Source organism: Agelaius tricolor, unplaced genomic scaffold (genome assembly GCF_023055355.1).
Source record: "Agelaius tricolor isolate 1412-34295 unplaced genomic scaffold, bAgeTri1.0.p SCAF_17, whole genome shotgun sequence".
NCBI lineage: Eukaryota > Metazoa > Chordata > Aves > Passeriformes > Icteridae > Agelaius > Agelaius tricolor.
The window spans coordinates 18,088,096-18,108,194 of NW_027269277.1; the positions used below are offsets into that span (position 1 = coordinate 18,088,096).

The 20,099-nt window shown below is 43.6% G+C and overlaps 1 protein-coding gene across 1 annotated transcript; it reads right to left on the minus strand.

The window, feature by feature from the left end:
• Positions 1-2,706: 2,706 nt before the first annotated feature.
• On the minus strand, positions 2,707-16,292 carry LOC139597109 (homeobox protein CDX-1-like). Its single transcript, XM_071442077.1, has 3 exons — positions 15,857-16,292; positions 6,124-6,269; positions 2,707-2,961 (listed from the first exon to the last, which is right to left on the minus strand). Exons 1-3 carry the CDS (start codon positions 16,290-16,292, stop codon positions 2,707-2,709), a joined length of 837 nt encoding a protein of 278 aa, XP_071298178.1.
• Positions 16,293-20,099: the final 3,807 nt, after the last annotated feature.

Genomic DNA, 20,099 nt, shown 5'->3' on the forward strand with positions numbered 1-20,099 from the left:
TTTCACAATTTTACAGTGCACCTTCTCCATTTCATTGAACTCTACCTTTGTTTAGCACTGTCCTTCTTGCAAACGAAATGATGAATCCAGTTCCTAAGTAGTGAAAGCTGCTGGCTCCCTGAACTATCCTGCTCTTCCCACACTCCTCTAATTTCTCTAAACTGATTTACCATCACTCTTCTTTGAAATTTGATTTTGCAATTCAAGAACAGACTAATCATGAAAATCTGCAGGTTCACTTGCTGCAGTAGTTGATACACATTGCAAAATGGTTATGAAAAAAGTAATTTATTTTAATGCTCTTTATATACAAGTAATTTCAATCACCAACATATTGATACTCTAATAGTACTATTTGTTATAATTAAAGAACAAACCCAAGAATGTAGTGCCTAAATGACTTAATGCTCCTAAGTCTTTTTTGCAACAGTGACAGAGAGATTTCAGGGGATACCTTGATGGAAATTACTGAGGACAGGCATCCTAAATTCCTAAACTGCTTTAGACAATGAGGGTATAACTTCCCAAATCACTTGTGTGCTCTAAAAAATTTCCCTTTGCAGACAGAAATCTTGTGCATGCAATTGGAAATCATATTGGGGAAATAAGTATCCAGATTATTGTTAAGTACTGATTACCTACTAAATTCTGCTTAGTATGGAAGGGATCAGCCCTTCAGGAATTGAGACCCACATGAAAAATGCTGAGATCTTTATTTTAAGTGAAGTATTTTTTTGCATTTTCTTCTATTAATTTGGCTTCTCAAATTTTATTAGTGTCACAATAACTCATAAAACTTGACCAGATTTAAAATTGGTTGAATGCAATTATTGCATCTTTATCCATGGGCTCTGCTGTCTCAGGAAATGCAGTCACTTTTTGAAATATGATTTTTAAAAAGATTTCTGCCCTGCTTTGCTCTATCTTTTAGGATCCAAAATGAATCTGAATGAATTTTGCCTAAAAATGAACTTGGGCCAAGATTCACAATTCCGGAATGCTTTCAAAACATTTATAGTAAGATGCAAGAGTGCCTGTTTATACCAGTGTGTGGAGCATTGGAAATCATACCTGTCAAAGCCCAAAAAATTCCAAAAAGCTCATCCCTGACCTTTGCCCTTAACATGTAGTGAGTGCAACCACCCAGCTCCAGGCTTTCCATCCATTGAGTGGGTCAAACCCATCAGCCAGGTTTGCATTTCTCAAGATGCTTGTGGAAAGTCCACGAGTGGGATCAGTACTATGGAGATCAGAGGAGCAGGAACCTTCTCGGGCACAGCTGCCTCAGCAGTGTGGGACTGATTGCCTGGGCCAAGTTTGGTGGTTTTTTGTGTCTGCAGCGGAACCAGTGGCTGTGGCTGCTCCTGGGCTCTCTTTCCCCAGGGACTCCCTGGCTTCTCCCAGACCGGAGGGCTCCTGTGCACAGGCATCCCCTTCCTGAGGGGGGCTCCCGGCCTTGTGGCACAGGCATCCCCATCCCGAGGGGGGCTCCTGACCTTGTGGCACAGGCATCCCCTTCCTGAGGGGGGCTCCTGGCCTTATGGCACAGGCATCCCCATCCCGAGGGGGGCTCCTGGCCTTGTGGCACAGGCATCCCCTTCCTGAGGGGGGCTCCTGGCCTTGTGGCACAGGCATCCCCTTCTGAGGGACTCCTGGCCTTGTGGCACAGGCATCCCCTTCTGAGGGACTCCCAGCCTTGTGGCACAGGCATCCCCATCCCGAGGGGGGCTCCTGGCCTTGTGGCACAGGCATCCCTTTCCTGAGGGACTCCTGGCCTTGTGGCACAGGCATCCCCTTCTGAGGGACCCCCAGCCTTGTGGCACAGGCATCCCCTTCCAAGGGACTCCTGGCCTTGTGGCACAGGCATCCCCTTCTGAGGGACTCCCAGCCTTGTGGCACAGGCATCCCCTTCCAAGGGACTCCTGGCCTTGTGGCACAGGCATCCCTTTCCTGAGGGACTCCTGGCCTTGTGGCACAGGCATCCCTTTCCTGAGGGACTCCTGACCTTGTGGCACAGGCATCCCCTTCTGAGGGACTCCTGGCCTTGTGGCACAGGCATCCCCATCCCAAGGGACTCCCGGCATTGTGGCACAGGCATCCCCTTCCTGAGGGACTCCTGACCTTGTGGCACAGGCATCCCCTTCTGAGGGACTCCTGGCCTTGTGGCACAGGCATCCCCTTCCCAAGGGACCCCCAGGCTTGTGGCACAGGCATCCCCTTCCTGAGGGACTCCTGGCCTTGTGGCACAGGCATCCCCTTCCCAAGGGACCCCCAGGCTTGTGGCACAGGCATCCCCTTCTGAGGGACTCCTGGCCTTGTGGCACAGGCATCCCCTTCTGAGGGACTCCCGGCCTTGTGGCACAGGCATCCCCTTCTGAGGGACTCCCAGCCTTGTGGCACAGGCATCCCCTTCCAAGGGACTCCTGGCCTTGTGGCACAGGCATCCCTTTCCTGAGGGACTCCTGTCCTTGTGGCACAGGCATCCCCTTCCTGAGGGACCCCCGGCCTTGTGGCACAGGCATCCCCTTCTGAGGGACCCCTGCAGTTCCTGGCCCTTGGAGCTCGTGCTGTGCTGCACACCTGGCGGTGCCTCTGGTTTAGTGTCCTTGAATCCTGTGTGCCCCGGGCTGGGGCACGCTGGGGACCCCCCCCGGGCCCTGTAGTGCTCCGGTGCCGGTCCGTGGGCTCGGTGCCACCGTGGCAGGCTCACTGCGAGGCCACCACCTGCTGCAGGGTCCCTCCGTGCTGCAAGGCGCCCATGGGCAGGGCGGGCGGCGGCGGCGGCGCCGGGAAGAGCGAAGCGGCCATGTCGGGGTGAGGCTGTGCCTCAGGGCCCGCCATGGGGCTCACCGAGCCGGAGTCACTCTGCAGAGAGCCCAGGCTGCTGCCGTCAAAGTGAGTCAGTTTCTTCTTCATTATTTTCCTCTCTTTGGCTCGGCGATTCTGGAACCAGATTTTCACCTGCAGAGGAGCAGAGGGAAATTGTTTTCAGTTGCTACAGGACTGAATGTGGTCCTTTGTGTATTTAGTCACAGAGTCATAGGGAAAATCAGTGGCATGAGGACCACTGGGAAAGACAGTGACAAACTGAGACAACAGAGCTGTTTGCTTGTTTTCCATACAGGTAATCTTTCCTATCTAGTAATAAAATATTTATTAATAGCTTGATAAAAAGTGAATTTTGTTTTTAGTTCTGTTATTTCTTTATGGAATGAACTCTGATTTATTAAATTTTTTGAAACAAAATTTAACACAACAGGATCTTATGTGTCCTAGTGATTGCCAAAATTATGCAAAAAGTGTTGTTACACTGAAAACTTGCCTTAGTCAGGGCAAGCCAAGATCTGCTACTGGCCTATAAACGGAGGCACAAAAGCTTTCTTGATTGCATGGTGCAAGTTAATTAGTGTGGAAGCCGGTGGAAATTCACTTCTGGGCAGAATTTCACCTACAATACGCAACATTAATTCAAAATATTGTCTTAGCAGTGCCTGAGTAGCTGAGTGTTTTCTACTTCATTTGTAGATGGAGCCAGAATCTGCTGCTGCTTCCCAGACAATGCAGTGGCACCAGTGGCCCTGCCCTGTCACAGGCACACCTTGGGGAAGGCATGAAGGACCTGCTGAAGGAGGATCTTCTTCAGGGTGGGACAAGTGAGGATGTGAGCTGAACGTGAGTAATGGTCAGCTGAAAATACTGCAGAACTTGTTGAGGTGTGAAATGTTCTGTGGTCACTGGACTGGCTTTGGATGTGAATCCCCAGGGTTGGGTTTAAAGCTGTGCACTCCAGCAGTTTATCCTTGGAAGTGGCTCTGCATCATGTCTAGTCAGTGTAATAAGTCAAGCTACCTCATTCAGGTTTGTTGTGTTTTCTTGTGCAGACAGAAAGGAAACACTTCTGTCACTGTTTTCTATAACCCAAAGAGAAAAAAAATCAATATTTTGCTGAGAAATATTGGTCTGTTCAGTTATTTTTTGTTAGAAACTAGAAGGGGAAAGAGAATAATGATTGGAGAGGAAGTAAAACAGTGAGAGGTGATAACACCTGTGGCTACCAGGCTGCATTTTAAAAGAAAATCACTGGTGAAGCCAAACAGAACATCTTAAGGACTCTGTGACAGTCTCAGGGTGCTTCTCCTTGAGGCATTCCTATTCCATTTTACAGTTGAAGGATTCAAATACATGCAAAGCCCATGTAAATTTAATCCAGGTCTCTTTAGTCCCAGGCTGCCATCTGAGATGTTTGGCAGTTCCTTTTGTTGTCTTAGTTCTGGAATATCATTTCAGTGCCAAATTATGTTCTATTAAACCAGTCTCAAGCCTTCTCAGATCTCTTGCATTCTGACTGTGCAGAGATAATCCATTCTCATAATTTCTCTCATACATTTGCCAAAATGTATGAAAAGATGAAACTAAAAAAAACTAAACCAACATTCCAGAATTACCCTCTGGCTTCAGTGTTCTTACCTGCCTGTGAGTTGAGGTTTTTATTCTAGTTTGCTGTTAAACTAGGGAAGCAGATCTGCAGGGAGGAATTAGTAGGCCCTGCAGGGTCATGTGCCAATTATCAAATAAGTCCAAGTAAGAACAGGTCTGTAATGTCAGACTAAAAGCTGACAGGGCCAGCTGCATCTGTCTGACTTGTTCTTCACCTGTTGCCCTCCTTTCTTTCAATTCTTTTTTTTATGCAATTTTCTCTTCCCTTGAAGTCTGATTTTCTCTCTTCTTTCTCATCCTCATCATCTCCTTTATTTCTGCATGCTTCCTATGTTAACAGTGCTTCACTTTGCCTTTTTTTTTTTCTTAGATATTGCATCTTTCCTTCCTTGTTTAAACAATTTCTCTTTGTCCTTTTGAGATATTCCTTCCAGGGAAATTTGGATTTTGGCAGAGGCAGGAAAAAAGTTTTTCCAGAAAATCAATTGAAGTTTTAGGTAGTGTGCAGAGAAACTTGGGATAGAACAGTGTGTGTTCAATTGTGCTCATATTATGAAGTTTTAAATTTGTACAAAAGGGTGGTGGTGGGAGTCTATCAGGTATTTCTTTTTTTAAAAAACACTTCAGAGATGTAGGTTGTATGAACTGGAATTCATTTTGTTTTTGATATATTGATGATGATGAAGAAGAACAAATATTGCAAAAGCTGTTGCCAAGTTTCCCCAATATATACAAAGAAATAGATCACATATTTTTGTTTCTCCTCTTCAAATATACTTACAAAACATCCATCAGGAATTATCACTGAGCTAGGAAGTTACAAGTAAATATCACTGGTTGTTTACAGAAGCAGGGCCATGATATTCAAATTCAGCATTATTAAGTCAAATTATGAATGTTTTAACAGCCAGCAAAAAGATACACGGTGTATTTTTTATACCTAGCTGAAACAACTTATTTTTTCAACAATTAAATCCTGGCATTCAGCAGCAGATTCGGGAATATTTGCAAAATGGGTGTTTGCTTCTCCCTTTCTGTAAGCTCAGCATGGGCTGTGTGAGCCAGGCTCAAGTTGGATGGACAGTGCTCCAATGGGTGGGCTCTGGACAATTCCTGCTCAGCAGAGCCCATCAAACAATAGTGAATCAGAACCAATCATGGGATTGTGTTTTGATTTCTCTTCTGGGAACAGAAGTGGAATTTGGAAGGGAGGAAATGGGGCAGGAGAAAGGAGTAGCACGTATGTAGGAAACCTTTAACAAAAGGTACAAGGCAGCCAAGGAAACAAAACACTTCAAGTGTCCTGCCCATACTTGAGCTCATCACTTCCATCTCCACTGAGACTGACCTTGTTGCATTTGGTTCTGGAATTCCCACTGAGTTCCCAGCAGAACCAGGACTTCTGCTTTAGAAAGTTCAGCATGAAATTCTCCCTGCTGCCACAGCCCAGAGAGAAATCCAGGCAGGATTTTGGTGATGTGGTTTAGCTCGTGTTTCTCAGAATGGGAAAAAGATGGTGTGTGCATTTCCTGGGTTATTGCACAGCCCTTGTTTGGGTTCTGCTGCAAAGGGAACCCAGTGTTTGGTTACTGGAGGCATGAACATTTCTGTATTTACCATACAGTTATCCCCTCAGCAGCAGTCAGAAATTCAAAGCAATGCCTGGATGGCTGATCCATACTCTACCTGTCTCTCGGAAAGCCTTAGGTTTGCAGCAAGTTCAGACTTCCTCCTGATTGTAATGTATCTGTTGTAATGAAACTCCTTCTCTAATTCTAATCTCTGATGATCTGTGTAAACCACCCGGTACTTCTCTCTCGTTCTTGTTTTACCTGTTTTGAAAGAAGAACACATTGCTTCAAGCTAGCATTTTTTCACTTTAGTACCACAAAATATCTGGCTTTACATTTGAAAATATCTGGGGGGATTTTAGGCCTGATTCTCGATGCACTTACCCAGAGTAACTCCCTTGACTGGGTTTTGATTTACAACACAAGATGTTCATACCATCAGATACTAGGTTTGCTCCTTAGTAAATAGATAATAAACTGCTTCTCGTGTTCTTTATCACCCCTGTGTTATCATTTGGGAAAGGGAAGGCATTCCTGGTAAGAATAAAGAGCCAGGAAACCTGGGTTCTGTTCCCAGCTCTGCTGCAAACATCCTGCCTGGTATTGCATTGCTCTTGTCTCTGTCCCTGCAGCTGACACTCTTACCTGCCTGTCAAGGACATTTTACTGCACAGAAAATACTGAAAGCTTCCAAAATTCCTCACTTCTTGTTGCTAGAAAAATTCCCACAACGTTGTGATTGTTACTGCAGTTTGGAGGTTGTGTTTTTCCATCAAGTCTGGCACAGTCTGCCCACGACCTGATAACAGCACAGGGAACAGTAACATAGATTTTCAGAATGACAGTTCATAAAAAAGAGAAAAGGCAAGCAATAATACTTCACAATGGGCAGGGAACTGCAGCATCTGCTGCTTTGGGAGCAGCATTGCTGCCTCTCTTCAGCTGTGGGTGCAGCTGAGTGGAGCAGACACGGCTCAGCAGCATCCAGGGCATTAAAAGGCAATGGCAGATGACAGGAGCCAGGGAACACAGATGCAAGGAGCTGAAATTTTATGGGTTCCATACGGGGTCATTTCTGAGGACAGAATGTGTGGCTGCTCTGAAAGAAGGCTGAGAATGGAAAAGGCTGCTGCTGGCTCCCTTCCTCTGTGGTTTATGATTTAGGGAATCAATATATTGGAGATCAGTACCTGCTTAAAGCCAAAGCCTGAGGGCTTCCCACATTTTTAACAAATTGGATTATTGCTGTGTTAAGACCAGTGTTATCATCTCTGCTGACCACAATCTTACAGTTTTTTGGTGCTTCCTTGTTTACCTGTGTTTATATGGACATTCCTTCAGATGTGCATATTTAGCCAGTGAATTGTCTGGGACAGGGAATATATTTTCAGTGTTTTTTTGCTCTGTATTCCATTGTGGTGCTGGAGGTTGTGAAACTGTGTCCTCAGTGGTCCCTGCAGCAGAAGAACCCCCTCAGGTTCAGGTTGTCCCAGGTGATGCACAGAACTCAGGTGTTTGTACCTGTACACATCTGCTGTTGATGCAGGTGTTGTGTGGCTTTGCACAGCAGCTCCTGTTTGCTTACAGAGCTTTTTCTGACAAGGTTACAGGGATGCCCCAAAAACAGGTGCCACAAGCTCCTAATGATTACAGTCTAATAGTAGTTAATTTTGAATGGGGTGAAATCGATTCTCAGGCATGGAGTTGGTAACATTTTAGTGTCTGAGTGGATCCCCATGGCACAGAGCCCCAGAGCCAGCAGCTTTCCCTGGCTGGAGAGAGGAGCTGCAGGGGCCATCTCTCAGTGCTGCCAAAGGCCTATTCCTACCCAGCTCCTCCTTCCCACTCCCCTTCATAGCTCCCAAAGCAGAATTCAGGCTACAGGACTAGAGCAGAATCTTGGGTTAATGTTTTTCCCCCATCTGTGGAGGGAGATGTGGTGTTTCTTTGTTTTTTATAGAACAAATTTAAAGTTAGCATTGCTTTCCACTTGCCATGCACACCATATAGGGTCACTTTTGCCTCTTCCAGTATTTGACAGTCAGGACTTTGCTCTTTCTAAGAATTTTTGGCTCACCAACCTATTGCTTGCATTAGAAATTTCTTCAGGTTCTGCTCCTCTTTGTACTATTGTATAGATCCCAGAGCCAGAGTTGGTGAGCATCCTGGGCAGTGCAATGCTGTAAATAAATCCTTTTATAGCCTGCATGGGGATGGTTCTGGCTCACCCTACAAGACAGGGGTTCCCTAGGACTCTCCCCAGGCTTGTAGAACCAAACCTTCATCACAATTTGATCCTTCAGCTCCCATGCTCCAGCCCTGGGGAACATCCATAGTGCCTTTACAATGCTCTGGGCATCATCCAACCCTTCTTAAGGCCATCAGCCTGATAACTTGGAATATTTCAATAGGGAAAATAGGTGTGGGATTGCTCCTTAGGCTGTGGCTTCTGCTCAATCCTTTGTCTCAAATCTGTTACCTGGCTGTGAAGGTGCTGCCTGCTGGGGAAGATGTGCAGGACATTCTCATTCCCTGGCATTTCCACCTCTGTGGAACTGCAGTGGAAGCAGAATTTTACACTGATAATCCAGTGAAAAACGCTGCTAATTTTAGAACATTAAGGTAAGAATTGTAGAGTCTCTAAGGAACAGCAGTGATTCAGTTCAGTCCACATAAATACCAGGACATTTGTTTTCTTTCACTGGAAGTGTAAATTGTTTGTTTAACATATGGTAACCTGTGGTGCTTTAATGCCTCACTTGATATTTTTTAACTTTTGATCTCTTTAACTGGTGGTTTGGTTAAGGGTTTTTTTCCTCTTCAAATGAGACTTTGGGGTCATTCTACGGGACAAAATGTTTAACATGTTTCCTTAGTGTCCTTTGTGTTGTTAAGATGGAGTACACAAAAGAGCAACAAGGTGATCTTATCTTGACCTCTGTTCTCATTCAGAAGGCACAGACAAATATCAAATGTTCTTCTATTGCCAAAACAAGGTGGTAAACTTCAAGAAAAACCTTCCTGTTTCTGGTTTTAAGTGCTTAAACCCTTACTACCTGAATAGGAGAGGGTTGTGGTACTTTGTTTTTATTTTGGGGGGGGGTAGGGTTTTTTGTTTGTTTATGTTTTGTTTTGTTTTTTTCTTTTTAGAAGAAGAAATTAAATGTACATGGAAAACACAATTTTCTCCCATAAGATCTTTTTTTTTTATGTACAAGTAGCTCTCAGGTTTTTTTAGTGGAATTGATAATATCTGAATTCTTTTTGACGGAAGATTGAGAGCTTTGACATCTAATTTCTTTCTTAAAGTTAAGTAAATAATGTAGAAAGTAAAAAAGCAAAAGTAAGGAAATTCTGAGAAATGCTCTGAGAAAAATTCTCTGATGTGTCAAATAAACCTTGTCTTTAATAATTTGATTTTTTTTTAATGTATGGAGTAATACTGTGAGAGACAAGAGACAGTGGGAGCTGAGATCTGCCAGAGTCTTCCAAGAGACACTTTCAGCTCTGGCAGAGCCATGTTTTAGTTTGTTAGGCCTTTACTCTCCTTGATGTCAGTGAGAGTCTTCCTACTGCCTCTGTGGGATGCTGGGCTGGAATTAGTCTGCACATGGCATTTCCTTTCAAAGGCAAAGCACACTTTTATTTGCCAGAGTTAACAAACAGCAGCAACAGAATCCATCCCTAAACAGTTTGGGGCTTCAGCTTCTGAATTCCAGCTGTTGGAGCAGATCCACTCCAGTGTGTTCTGCAGACCTACTGGTTTTAACTTCAATTGCATTTTATTTCCAGGAGAAATATTACCTGAGTACAATTTGAGGTGGGACTGGTGGATTCACCCCATAGATAGTGGGAGGATGTTCTTCACTTCTCAGGACATAATGGCACAATTCAATGATGCAATGATAAAAGTCCTTGTAATAATCCAATTCTTGAATGGAATCCTGCAGATTTTCCTCACTTAGGTGAGTGAAATAGCCAACATTTGACTTTGTACCATATTAATTAATCTATCTTGTATTAGTGACAGGTTAAAATTACAGTCAGCAGTACTGGGTCAGTTCTGTAGGGAATATGTTCTGGCATGGACAGTCCCACCATGGAATTGTGGTTGGAGAGGTTATTGGTGCTTGGGTGGAAGAGAAATGAAACAAAAGGGCTTTGAAGCAGCCACCTTTGCAGCCTGCCTGCCTTTGTGCTGGGGGAGTGGATTTCCTGGGTTTAATGAGCTATATAAGAAGAGGGAGTTTTGTCAAAACCCTTTTTGCACTAGTGCCTACTGAGGAGTGCCTTTGGAGCAGCAAGAAATCCGAGATTTCAGAGCTGGAAATCTTTTTGTGGGATATACTTGAACAATGCTGCTTCATCACACCCACTCTGGCAATTTTTGACTGGCCAAGTTTTGAGTTGGGGGAAGGGAACAGCTTTCCCATTGGTCATAAAATTCACAGAGTATTTCTTCTGAAGACAATAAAGCTGGGAGAAGGCCTCTTTATTTGCTGTGAAAATCATCACCCTTTCCGGCAATATAACTCCTGAAGAAAAGAGGGAGAAGGAAGAGACAAGGCTGCATATCAAAGCAAAGAGAAGTGTTAAAAGGGTCTGTTGCCTCAATATGACAGATAGGCCTCAAAACCTCAGACAATGTAGGCCAGGAAAGGAAAAAAAAAACCCCACCATCCGACCTCACAACTTGTTTACAAAGGAAAATAAATTAGCATTAGAACCAGCCCTGGGCCCTCTTTCTGAGCCTCCTCTCTTCACTTTTCAGGAATATTCTGCAGGCACTGAAACCAGCATCATAAACCAGCATCTTTCATAAAATCAGAAGCTGCCTGAAGATGTCCTAGGATAGGATAGTGTGGGATTTCTGTGGGATTGCTGACAAAGCGTTGCAGCCTGGATTCCAGGGTTTAACAGTGTTTCAGAGGAAGTTATGGTTGTCCTTGGTGACTGGATGTTACCTTAAATCATCCCAGAAATGTCAAACAGCTTCTGGCCTGAGGATATGCTCTGTTCCCACCTGCATCTCTCTGTTACTTTAGTATTAAAAAACTTATGCTAATTTTTGAGTTTATAGCGGTACAGACTGACAGAGATCAGGCCTCAGTTTTGTTTAGGACTCTAACTACTTATGTATTTTAAAAGTGTAGGAAAAGTAAAGGGCAAACTCTCTCTGACTTAAGTCAGTAATTTCACTGAATTAATTAAAATTGTGAAGCAAAAGTAATTTTAAATAATGTTTGAAGACAAACATTGTGCTGCACATGATGTTCTGTAAAGCTAAATTAAAAAAACCCCACCAGCCACTGTATTAGAAAATGTGACATAGATCAAATCTTATATAATATTCCTGCCAGAAACCTTGGTGTGATAAATAGGTGTCCTGGCCCTGTGCATTACTGCAAAGTTAGGTGCTAAAGGTTTGTGAAACTCGGTGTAATTCTGTGTTTGCATTTTCTGCTACATTTCTCTCATCTCTTCTTTTATACATGCTCAGATTGTTCATGCTGAAAAAACAGAATAGAATCATAGAACTGAAACCTTTCAACAGACTTGAATTTTCCCTTCTGTTTTCAATTTTGAATATGTTCTGCTATTCTGGAATAAAGCTCATTGGCCAATTTCTGGTTTTCCCTTTGCTAGTGTAAACTTTTCTCTTCTTCTTCATTTACAGAAGGAATTGCATCCAAAGCAGAGTCATTTTTATTCTCTTTAAGCAATGACTGGACAGTCAGAAGCACTGGACCTGCAGAAAATGTCAGTGGATTTCTGAGTGGCAAACCAGGGAAATCCCATTGCCAATGACTATAGACTGAAAGGAAAGTGATTAACTGAGATTTTTCCCAAGTGTTGTGTGTTCTTTAGCATTCAGCATCTTACAGGAATGGCCTCTAAGGAGGCTTGTTCCTCTTCCTTCCATTTGAGGGAATATAACTCCTTCCTTCAAAGCCTAAGTGTGGTACATTTACAGTGCAGTCCTCCTGTCATCAGCAGCAGCAAACTGTCTTTAGTGTCTGCAGAGTGAATTTTTACTGAGGAAGAATGATAGGAGAGTTGTCATCTACAGAAAAAATCTCTCCTCTGAATCAGTTCACCTGTTTCAAAACGTGTCCCCACCCAGTTTTATGGTAACACAAGTGCAGATCTTGAGGTGCACTTTCAGCTTTGTGAGCAAATTCTCCTGGGAGTTCCCTGCTCAAACTCAGTGTTTTGGGCACACTTTTACCACAGGTGTGTGTTGTTTTCTCACACAGTCATAAAGTCAAGTCTACTCCTGTGTGAGTGATGACACAGCTCCATAAAAGTCCTGAAATCAACAGGACGAGATTTGTAGCTTCTTCTAAGGTGGTTTTATTCTACTTTCTCTCAAAGAATTTGCCTGTAATTATGTCTTTTGTGTGTGTGGAATTTCCACCTCACATTTCTATCTGTGGCTTTGTTCTGTTCTGTGTTACAATTGCTCCAACAGTCCTGGCTGTGCTCACCCTCTCCAAGGAGAGGTTGAGGAGACAGGAGCAGTGTAAGGGTTGGAGTAGAGTCTTTTCTCTGAGTGTTTGTGGCTGAAAATCCTGAGTGCTCAGAGCTTCCCCTTCAAGTGTTCTGAGCCAAAACACATTGGATTTTTCCTGAGGAGTGCAGAGACAGGGCCCTGGACTCTACATACTCTGTATTGATCCAATCCCTGCAGTGCCAAGGCAGGGACAGACACTCAGCCCTCCTTCAGTCAGAGAAAGAAGGATGCATGAAAGCCTCAGCAGGACTTTTCTGCAGGAAATGTGTTCTAGTAGTATTAAATCAGGGTGATAATCTCACTCTAAATAATGAAGTCTTCTGGAGGTTTCAGATACCCTCACAAATTTCACTTTACATCAGTTGAACACATGGTTCTACACTGATGTTGTTTTTAAAGTTACAGAGTAAAACTTGAAATATTTCTTTGTTTCAGGTTAGTTGTGTAGATAACAGTATCAAAAGAGCTGGAGGGCACGGGGCAGTGGTAGAAATTGCAATAAAGTGTTTTGTCTGTCATCTGTCAGGACATGAGGCTGCAAAGCAGCACTAAGAGAAGATAACCATGAAATCTCTGGAGATGGGAATGCCATGGATTCAGGGCCTTGTTTCTGTAGCTGCTCCAAGTCAGATTGCTCAAAGTGAGTGAGCCTTTGGCAAGAATCTCTCCCAGCCTTAAAGGGACAAGATTGCAGGAACGTTTCTTGCACACTTCTGAGAATATCTTGCAAAAATTACTTGCTTTAATAATTATTGTTTTCCCAGTGAAATATTATTGGTAGTGTTAGTATTGATAATTAGTGATTTGCAGAATGTAATGAATAAATAGCAAAATTAATTTGTCTGAATGATTACTTTTGTGATCACCTCAGGTAAGTCTGAGCCTCATTGTTTTCATCATTAAGAACAGTGGTCTGTATCTATTCACAGGGAATAAGGAAAGCTAATAAATAATAAGTGTGATTCCTTCATTCTTGCAACACTACACCTTTAATGAAATTCCCAAAGGCTTTGTAAAGAGACAGAAGGATAATGCTCAGTGAACAGAGACAGCTTTAAGGATGTAAAAAGAATTGGATTCAATCTAAGAAAATTCTGAGGGGTTTGATCATGATACAGCAAACAACATTTGCAGTGAGCCTGCTCACACCCCTGAAATCACTGCAAAACCTGCATGTACAGAACCAGACTCACTCAGGTGCTTTCCCAAAGGAAAATATTTTAAAGTTATTTCATTTTTTGGGAAACCATGAAGGACAGCAGTGCCCTTGCTTTTAAACAGAAAAGACAGAGCATAAGGAGTGAAGGGAGAGAAAGGAACCAAGTCCAGTGAAACAGATCTGCTGGCACTGAGCCTGCCTGGCCTAGCAGAAATACTGATATATAGAAGAGGGAAAGGAGCAGCAGGAGAATTCCTCCTCTGGATTTTTTCCCTAAAGCTGCACTCAGTAGCTTTTAAATGTAGCCTTCCACTGGCCCATGGGCATTTGGGAGGGTCTGTTCCATGGCCTGCTGATTTCTCCAGTTCTGGACACAGATATGCTCAGTATCTTGTTAGACCACTCCAGAAAGGAGACACTCCCAGCTCTTCTGGGAATGCCCTGACCTTTGCAGGTTGAAATTTGGAAAGTTAGAAATCTCTAAGTTGTTCTTGAGCAGCAGTTAGAATGTGATATTTTATATTATGTATATATATATATATATATCTCTCTATATGTGTGTGTGCTGCATCAATCTGTCCCAGTGTCCCACTAGTAAAGGGACAGCACAGAACAAATCAGGTTTTGCTCCCTTGGTGTGAATGCACAGGAGCACAAAGCAGGTAAGGAAGGGATGAGGAGCAGTGCCTTTTTTGAGCAAGGGTTCTGCCATCTGTAAATCCCACAATTAGTGAGCAATATTTTTGCCCTTGTAAGGACTCCTCAAAAGTAAGCTGTAAGTTTTTTTTTTTTTTCAAAACAGGCCCTCTTTTGTTTTTTCTTGGATAATATTCAGTGAAGAACAAATAAGATTTTAAAAATACAAACTTTTTCATTCCCCCAAAAAAATTCTTATTCACACAGAGCAACAGCCTGTTCTGATTGCTCTATTGAATTCTGTGGACTCTCCATGAACTAAAGTTGTGTTCAGCAGGAGTGAGCAGGACTCTGCCCATACAAATTAGATGCATTCTTTTAATACAGACAACTTTTCTATGCAGTTGCTTTCAATTCTCTAATGTCTGTTTTAAGTAATTGCTTTTCTGCCAGAGATTGATTCAGTCCCTGCTTTGAAGACTTTTATTTACAGGCAGGTGTGGAGGGAGGGAGAGAAAGGGAAGGAGCCTTCCTGGGATGCAGCACTGAAATACTGGGAGCATCTCTTTAGGGGAGGAATTGAGCATCCCTAATTTCTACTGATCTCAGTGCATGTCAAAGCTGCTCAGCACCTCAGAGGATCAAATACTTTCATAGAGCAGATTATGTCTCTGTTCTTTTCAGGCAGTTTCCCCTCTTTTTCTACTCCCCTTTCTAGTTTAATATTTTTTCATATACAGGGTGCAGATTTTTGTTTTAGGGATGCTCAGTGTTTATCTTTTTCTCTTGTTCCTCCTCCCAATCAAACAGAACCTTTCCCTCAAGCTTCATGGCTTATTTTTGCTGCTTAAATACAATTGAAGAATTGTTTTGTACTCCTTGACTGTCATGCAGCAGAGCCTAATCTGTGGCTGTATTACCAGGCTGTGTTACCATGGATCTTTGTATTCCTGCATATTCTGAGAGCTGCTACTACAAAGTGAAGCAAGCCTTTCCTTATCATCCCTGTTTTTAAAGCATTGACTCATTGTGTGATCTTGCAGATCTCATTTCAGTGTTCTGAGGTTTGGAGGGGTTGTTTCTGGTAGAAAGCCTTACTGCCAACCCCCTGCTGTGCATATTTTACTTGAACTTTTCCTAGGTACTCCAAAACTTGAGGAAAGTAAGCAAAGAATAGGTGGTTGTGAATATAATACTTCCTATTCCATCCCAATCTATAGAACTCCTACGAAAAGCAACTATTGGATATCACAAACTTTAAAAACATAACTGAAGTGGGAAATGAAAGGACACTGCTTTTCACCTCCCACAGGATTAAAGGTCAAGCAAGAAACACAAGAAATAATCAACTGACCAAACCCAGCATCCAGTAACTGAACCAATATTTAACCACTAGCAAGAGAATCCTTCAGAGCAATCAGGATCTATCTTTATTAATCTGAATCCTTCCCTCTGAACAGGCAACCTGGCAAAACCCCCCCAATGACACAACAACAAGTAAAAATCTCTTCTCAGCACAAAACCTCCGTGCTCTCCTACCTGTGGACGTGGACTGCACGGTTTTCCTCATCCACTCATAAGAGCTGTGCCTTTGGCTGTTGGGAGAGATTTGCTGGGCATGAATTGTATCTACAGGAGGTAAGGGCGCAGCAGCAGCAGCGGGGTGCAGGGAGCTGTAGTCAGCAGAGCCGTAGGAGCCCTGGCCAGGGGACGAGCCATTGATGTGGGCAGCGGGCGCGGCGCTGGAAGGGCCTGGGCCGTAGGCGCTCCAGTCCTCGCGCTGGGGGCCGTAGTGGGAGCCCCAGGCGGGCGCCGGCTGCCCGTGGCTGTCCAGGGCTGCCACGGGGTGGTATCCCATGTAGTCGGAGTAGGACGGGGCAGACACGAAGTTCTGCACGGGCAGGCTGTTGTTGGTGCACCTTGCAGGTCCTGGATACATGCTGCTGTCCTTATCCAGCAGATAGCTCACGTACATGATGCTCACAGCCTGCCTTTGTCTTGCTGGGACATCCTGCTCCTCGCAGGGTTTGTTTGATCTCCCTTCCCCTCCTCTTTCTTTCTCTCTTTTCTAGCCCAGCCTGGCTCTATAAATGACTCCTGCTAGCCCTGATGTCCCTTTACTACACATGATTAACAATGGTTTTACCAGGTGCTGGTGGTAACAGTTTACTAAGGTCCTGCCTGATGTCACAGATAACTGCCTGCCCCAAAATTACATTTGCATTCAAATGAAGGGCTGCCCATGCAGGCAACCCCACCTTGCTGCTAGTTCCAGTGCTTCCTTTCTCACAGATCTTTATGTATTGCCAGCCCCGTTCTTTACTTTGAGAATGTGGTTTGAAATCTCGTGGTCTTCCAGCAGAGCTGAGTAGGTTGTTAACCATAACTGTTCAGGCAGTAGAAGTTGTATTTTTCTTGAGCAGTGCATGTCAGGATCTCACTTCAGGGACTCAGTTAGAGTTACTCAAAGCCTGGTGGCTGCTGGTCCAGTAGTAGTTCTGCTCCAATGTGCTCTTTTTTTTTTAAAGCTAAAACCAAAGGAGCAATTCAGCTTTTAACATCAGCTCTTACAGAGCTCCTCACATGAGCACTCTTCTTGACTTCAGCTCTTCATCTGTGTGGGAGAGCACTTAGAAACCACAGTAATCCTGGTGATTTTACCATTACAAAGGATATACAAGAAGTCTCATAGTCATTTTGAGCATTTGTTCATACGAATAGTCTTGTTGATGTTAGCAAGCTATTCATGAGCTGGCTGCTTGCCACAGTGATTGAAGTTCCTCTATTCTAACCTCCAACGTTCACAGAAAGGGAATCTGTTATTGAGAGAATGCAGAATTTGTCACTTTCCCTGTGCTTATGTCTTGGTTGTGATATTGAAATGAGTGATAGTTTTCCCTGAAGGTTTTTTTTGTTCTCATTGCTGTGCTTCTTCACAATAAGTAACACCTTTTCTTGGAAATATGGGAACAAATTATAGCTTTTTAGCTCAGGAAAGCAGTTTCCTAACTTTCAGGAGCAATCTTATGTTTGTGAGTAACAAATCCCTATGAGATCATCTGTAACCAGGAGCAAGGAGAGAAAGTGTGGATTTCTTTTTTTAAACGAGGTGGATACCTTAGCATTGTCTCTTAATGGGAGTTCACCCTGCTTTCCTTCCTGTTCCTTTAATGATGTGATACTTAATTGCACCTTTATTAATGATTCAACTTGTTAAAAGGAGTTTTTCCTTAAACAGGTGCAAAGTATAATGAGTTTTTTCTTTGTTCAGAGGTGTATTTTTTCTCGGAGTCTTTTGCACTTTAACACCATTTAAGCTTCCAGGTTCTCGGGAGGAAGGAATCACTTTGCACACCTGACAGCACCGTTGTTTCCTTTAGTGAGAGAGGGGTGTCCTTAGGCTGCATTCACAGTGTGCCTTGGGGAGGGACTTGTGCAAAAAGCTTTTTTGACTGATAATCTCAGAAACACAGCTACCTGCTCAGAGTATTTCAGATTTTCCTGCTGTGCACTTGGGTAAAATTTGTGCTCTTTTGCTTGTTTGCTTGTTTTTGGGGGCTGATGTTTTGCTGCTGTAATATCTGAAAGGTATTTTAAAAATCATTAGGTGGTGGGAAGTTGCCAGAAGCTGTTTCTGCTGCTTGCATATGTGAGCTTACTCGCTTGCAATTTGCACATCTGTGACAGCTGGCCACTCAAAATTACCCAGCAGAGCTGCTGGGAAGGACTTCTCAAATCCAGGGAAGGCAGTGATCAGTGATCATGGATCTGAACTGCTTCATTCTGCTGCAGCAAAATAAATCACAGTTGTCCAGTTTAGAATTAGGTGTCTCTGAACAGCCTGTCTGCAGTTAAAGTGGGATTTTAATGTACTGGGATCTTCCTATTTTTTACCTCCAGTGTTTTTCTCCCTTCTCAAATTTAGAGCACTGTGGTTGCTCAGTAGCTCTTGAGTGTTGAAATAGTTACAAAGAAAGATTCTTTACATCTTTTTGTTGTAAGTTGATTTCATTTCCTTTCTTCCTCTTCAAAACTGTTGAAGCCTCATCTTTGCATGAATTTCAGTGCCTCTCCTGAGTGCAGGTGTAGCAATAAATCAGCCAGAGGAAGAAGCAGCATTTGCTGCTTTACTGGAGCCCTCCAGCTGTCTGCAAAATGTTCTAATTATGTTCATTCAAGGAAACTTTTCCTGCAGGCTTTGTGTACCTGGTAGAGCCCAGCACAGAGCTCTGCAGAAGGGCTGAGTTGGATCTGCCCTTGTTCAGTGTTCAGGAATGTTGGATACACCAGGCTCCAGCCATGGATTCATTCTCTCCCACTGCAGCATTGTTCCATGAGGAACGTTTTGCTCTGTATTTCACAATGGTTCAATTTGTCTCATGGAGCTACTGAAGGCAGTACAATGGTGATTAGTCCTTGTATTAGAAAAATCACATAAAATACCTTTTGATGCTTCCAATAATACGTGGATATAATGACATGGAAGGAGATTTTTCCTCTTCCATACTGCCGAAAGAAAGGGCTTTACAATCTGGGATGGTTGAACTGACAATGCTTTTGCTCCTCTGGCCTCATGCTGTGCCCACAAAGCAGGAAACTGTTTCCTTTGGATTCCTGAGTACCCTAAGTTGGTCTGGCTCCAGCCAGCTCTACTTTAGCTTTGGTTAGTCCAAGCTTTTACAATTTATATCATTTCAATCTTACCTATTAGTCAAACTACAGTCATTGGACTGTAATTGCTAGAGCTATGGAATAATCACATGTTAATATAGTTAATTTAAAACTAAATATTTTCAAAAGTTCTCAAATGCAAAGTGAATGGAAATGAGAAATTGCCCTGAGTTCTCAAGAGGGAAAATAACTTTATTGAGATGATCCTAAAACACCTTCACCCTAAAACACCTTCACCCTCGGGCCTCTCTAAGATGCATTTTTCTAGTTCTAAATTTGAATAGTTTCCATCCTCTGAAGCTGGGAGTTGGTGTCCACCAGAGATCCTGGATGGGAAAGCATCTCTGAAAGAGGCTTTATCAGGTGATGCTGATGTGGGCAGAGACCAAGCAGCAACACTGGGATCCTCCAGTCCACTTTGCTTATTCCTCTTCTGCTGCATGAATGAGTCTCCAGAGCTTTCCTTTGTCATGTCACAAAGCCATGGATCTGCTAAGGCCCCATCCTTGTGTTTCCAAGCTGATCTGCCTCACATTTTAACCACATCCCATTTCTCCTACACATCCCATCTTCTTATCTAAGAAGCTTCAGTAGCTCTGTTTTATTTTTCTGAGCTTTTATTTTTCCTTTTGGTCTGCCAAGAGTAGCAGCACGCATTTTTGGAGGCGTGTTGCCGTTCCAAGCCTGATCTCTGACTCCAGTGAAGCAATGGGGACAGCTGCTGGTCAGCTGCCTGCATGGCAAGGAGACCTCTCCGGGCTTGCAGGGACCGTGACCTTATTCAGGTTTCAGAGTTCTCAGCCTGCTCAGGTCTGTTGGGAGCAGGACTCGTGTCTGTCACATGTTCAGCTGCAGGAGCAGCAAAGCTCCTGAAGAATCCTGGCTTGGAATTCTGGAGATTTTGCAGGGATTTTTGCTCTGTCGTTTGATTAATGGTAACATCTCTCCTTTGAAACCTGGAGTGGACTACTTTGGAACATGCCAGGCTTTTAAAAATTCACTTTTACAAGGAATTTTCTGGGCTAAACAGGTCTGAAAGGTGCTGCAATGCAGAGTGGGATTGCTGAGCAGTGACAGAGCTGGGGTGGGACACTCCTGCCAGCCAACGTGG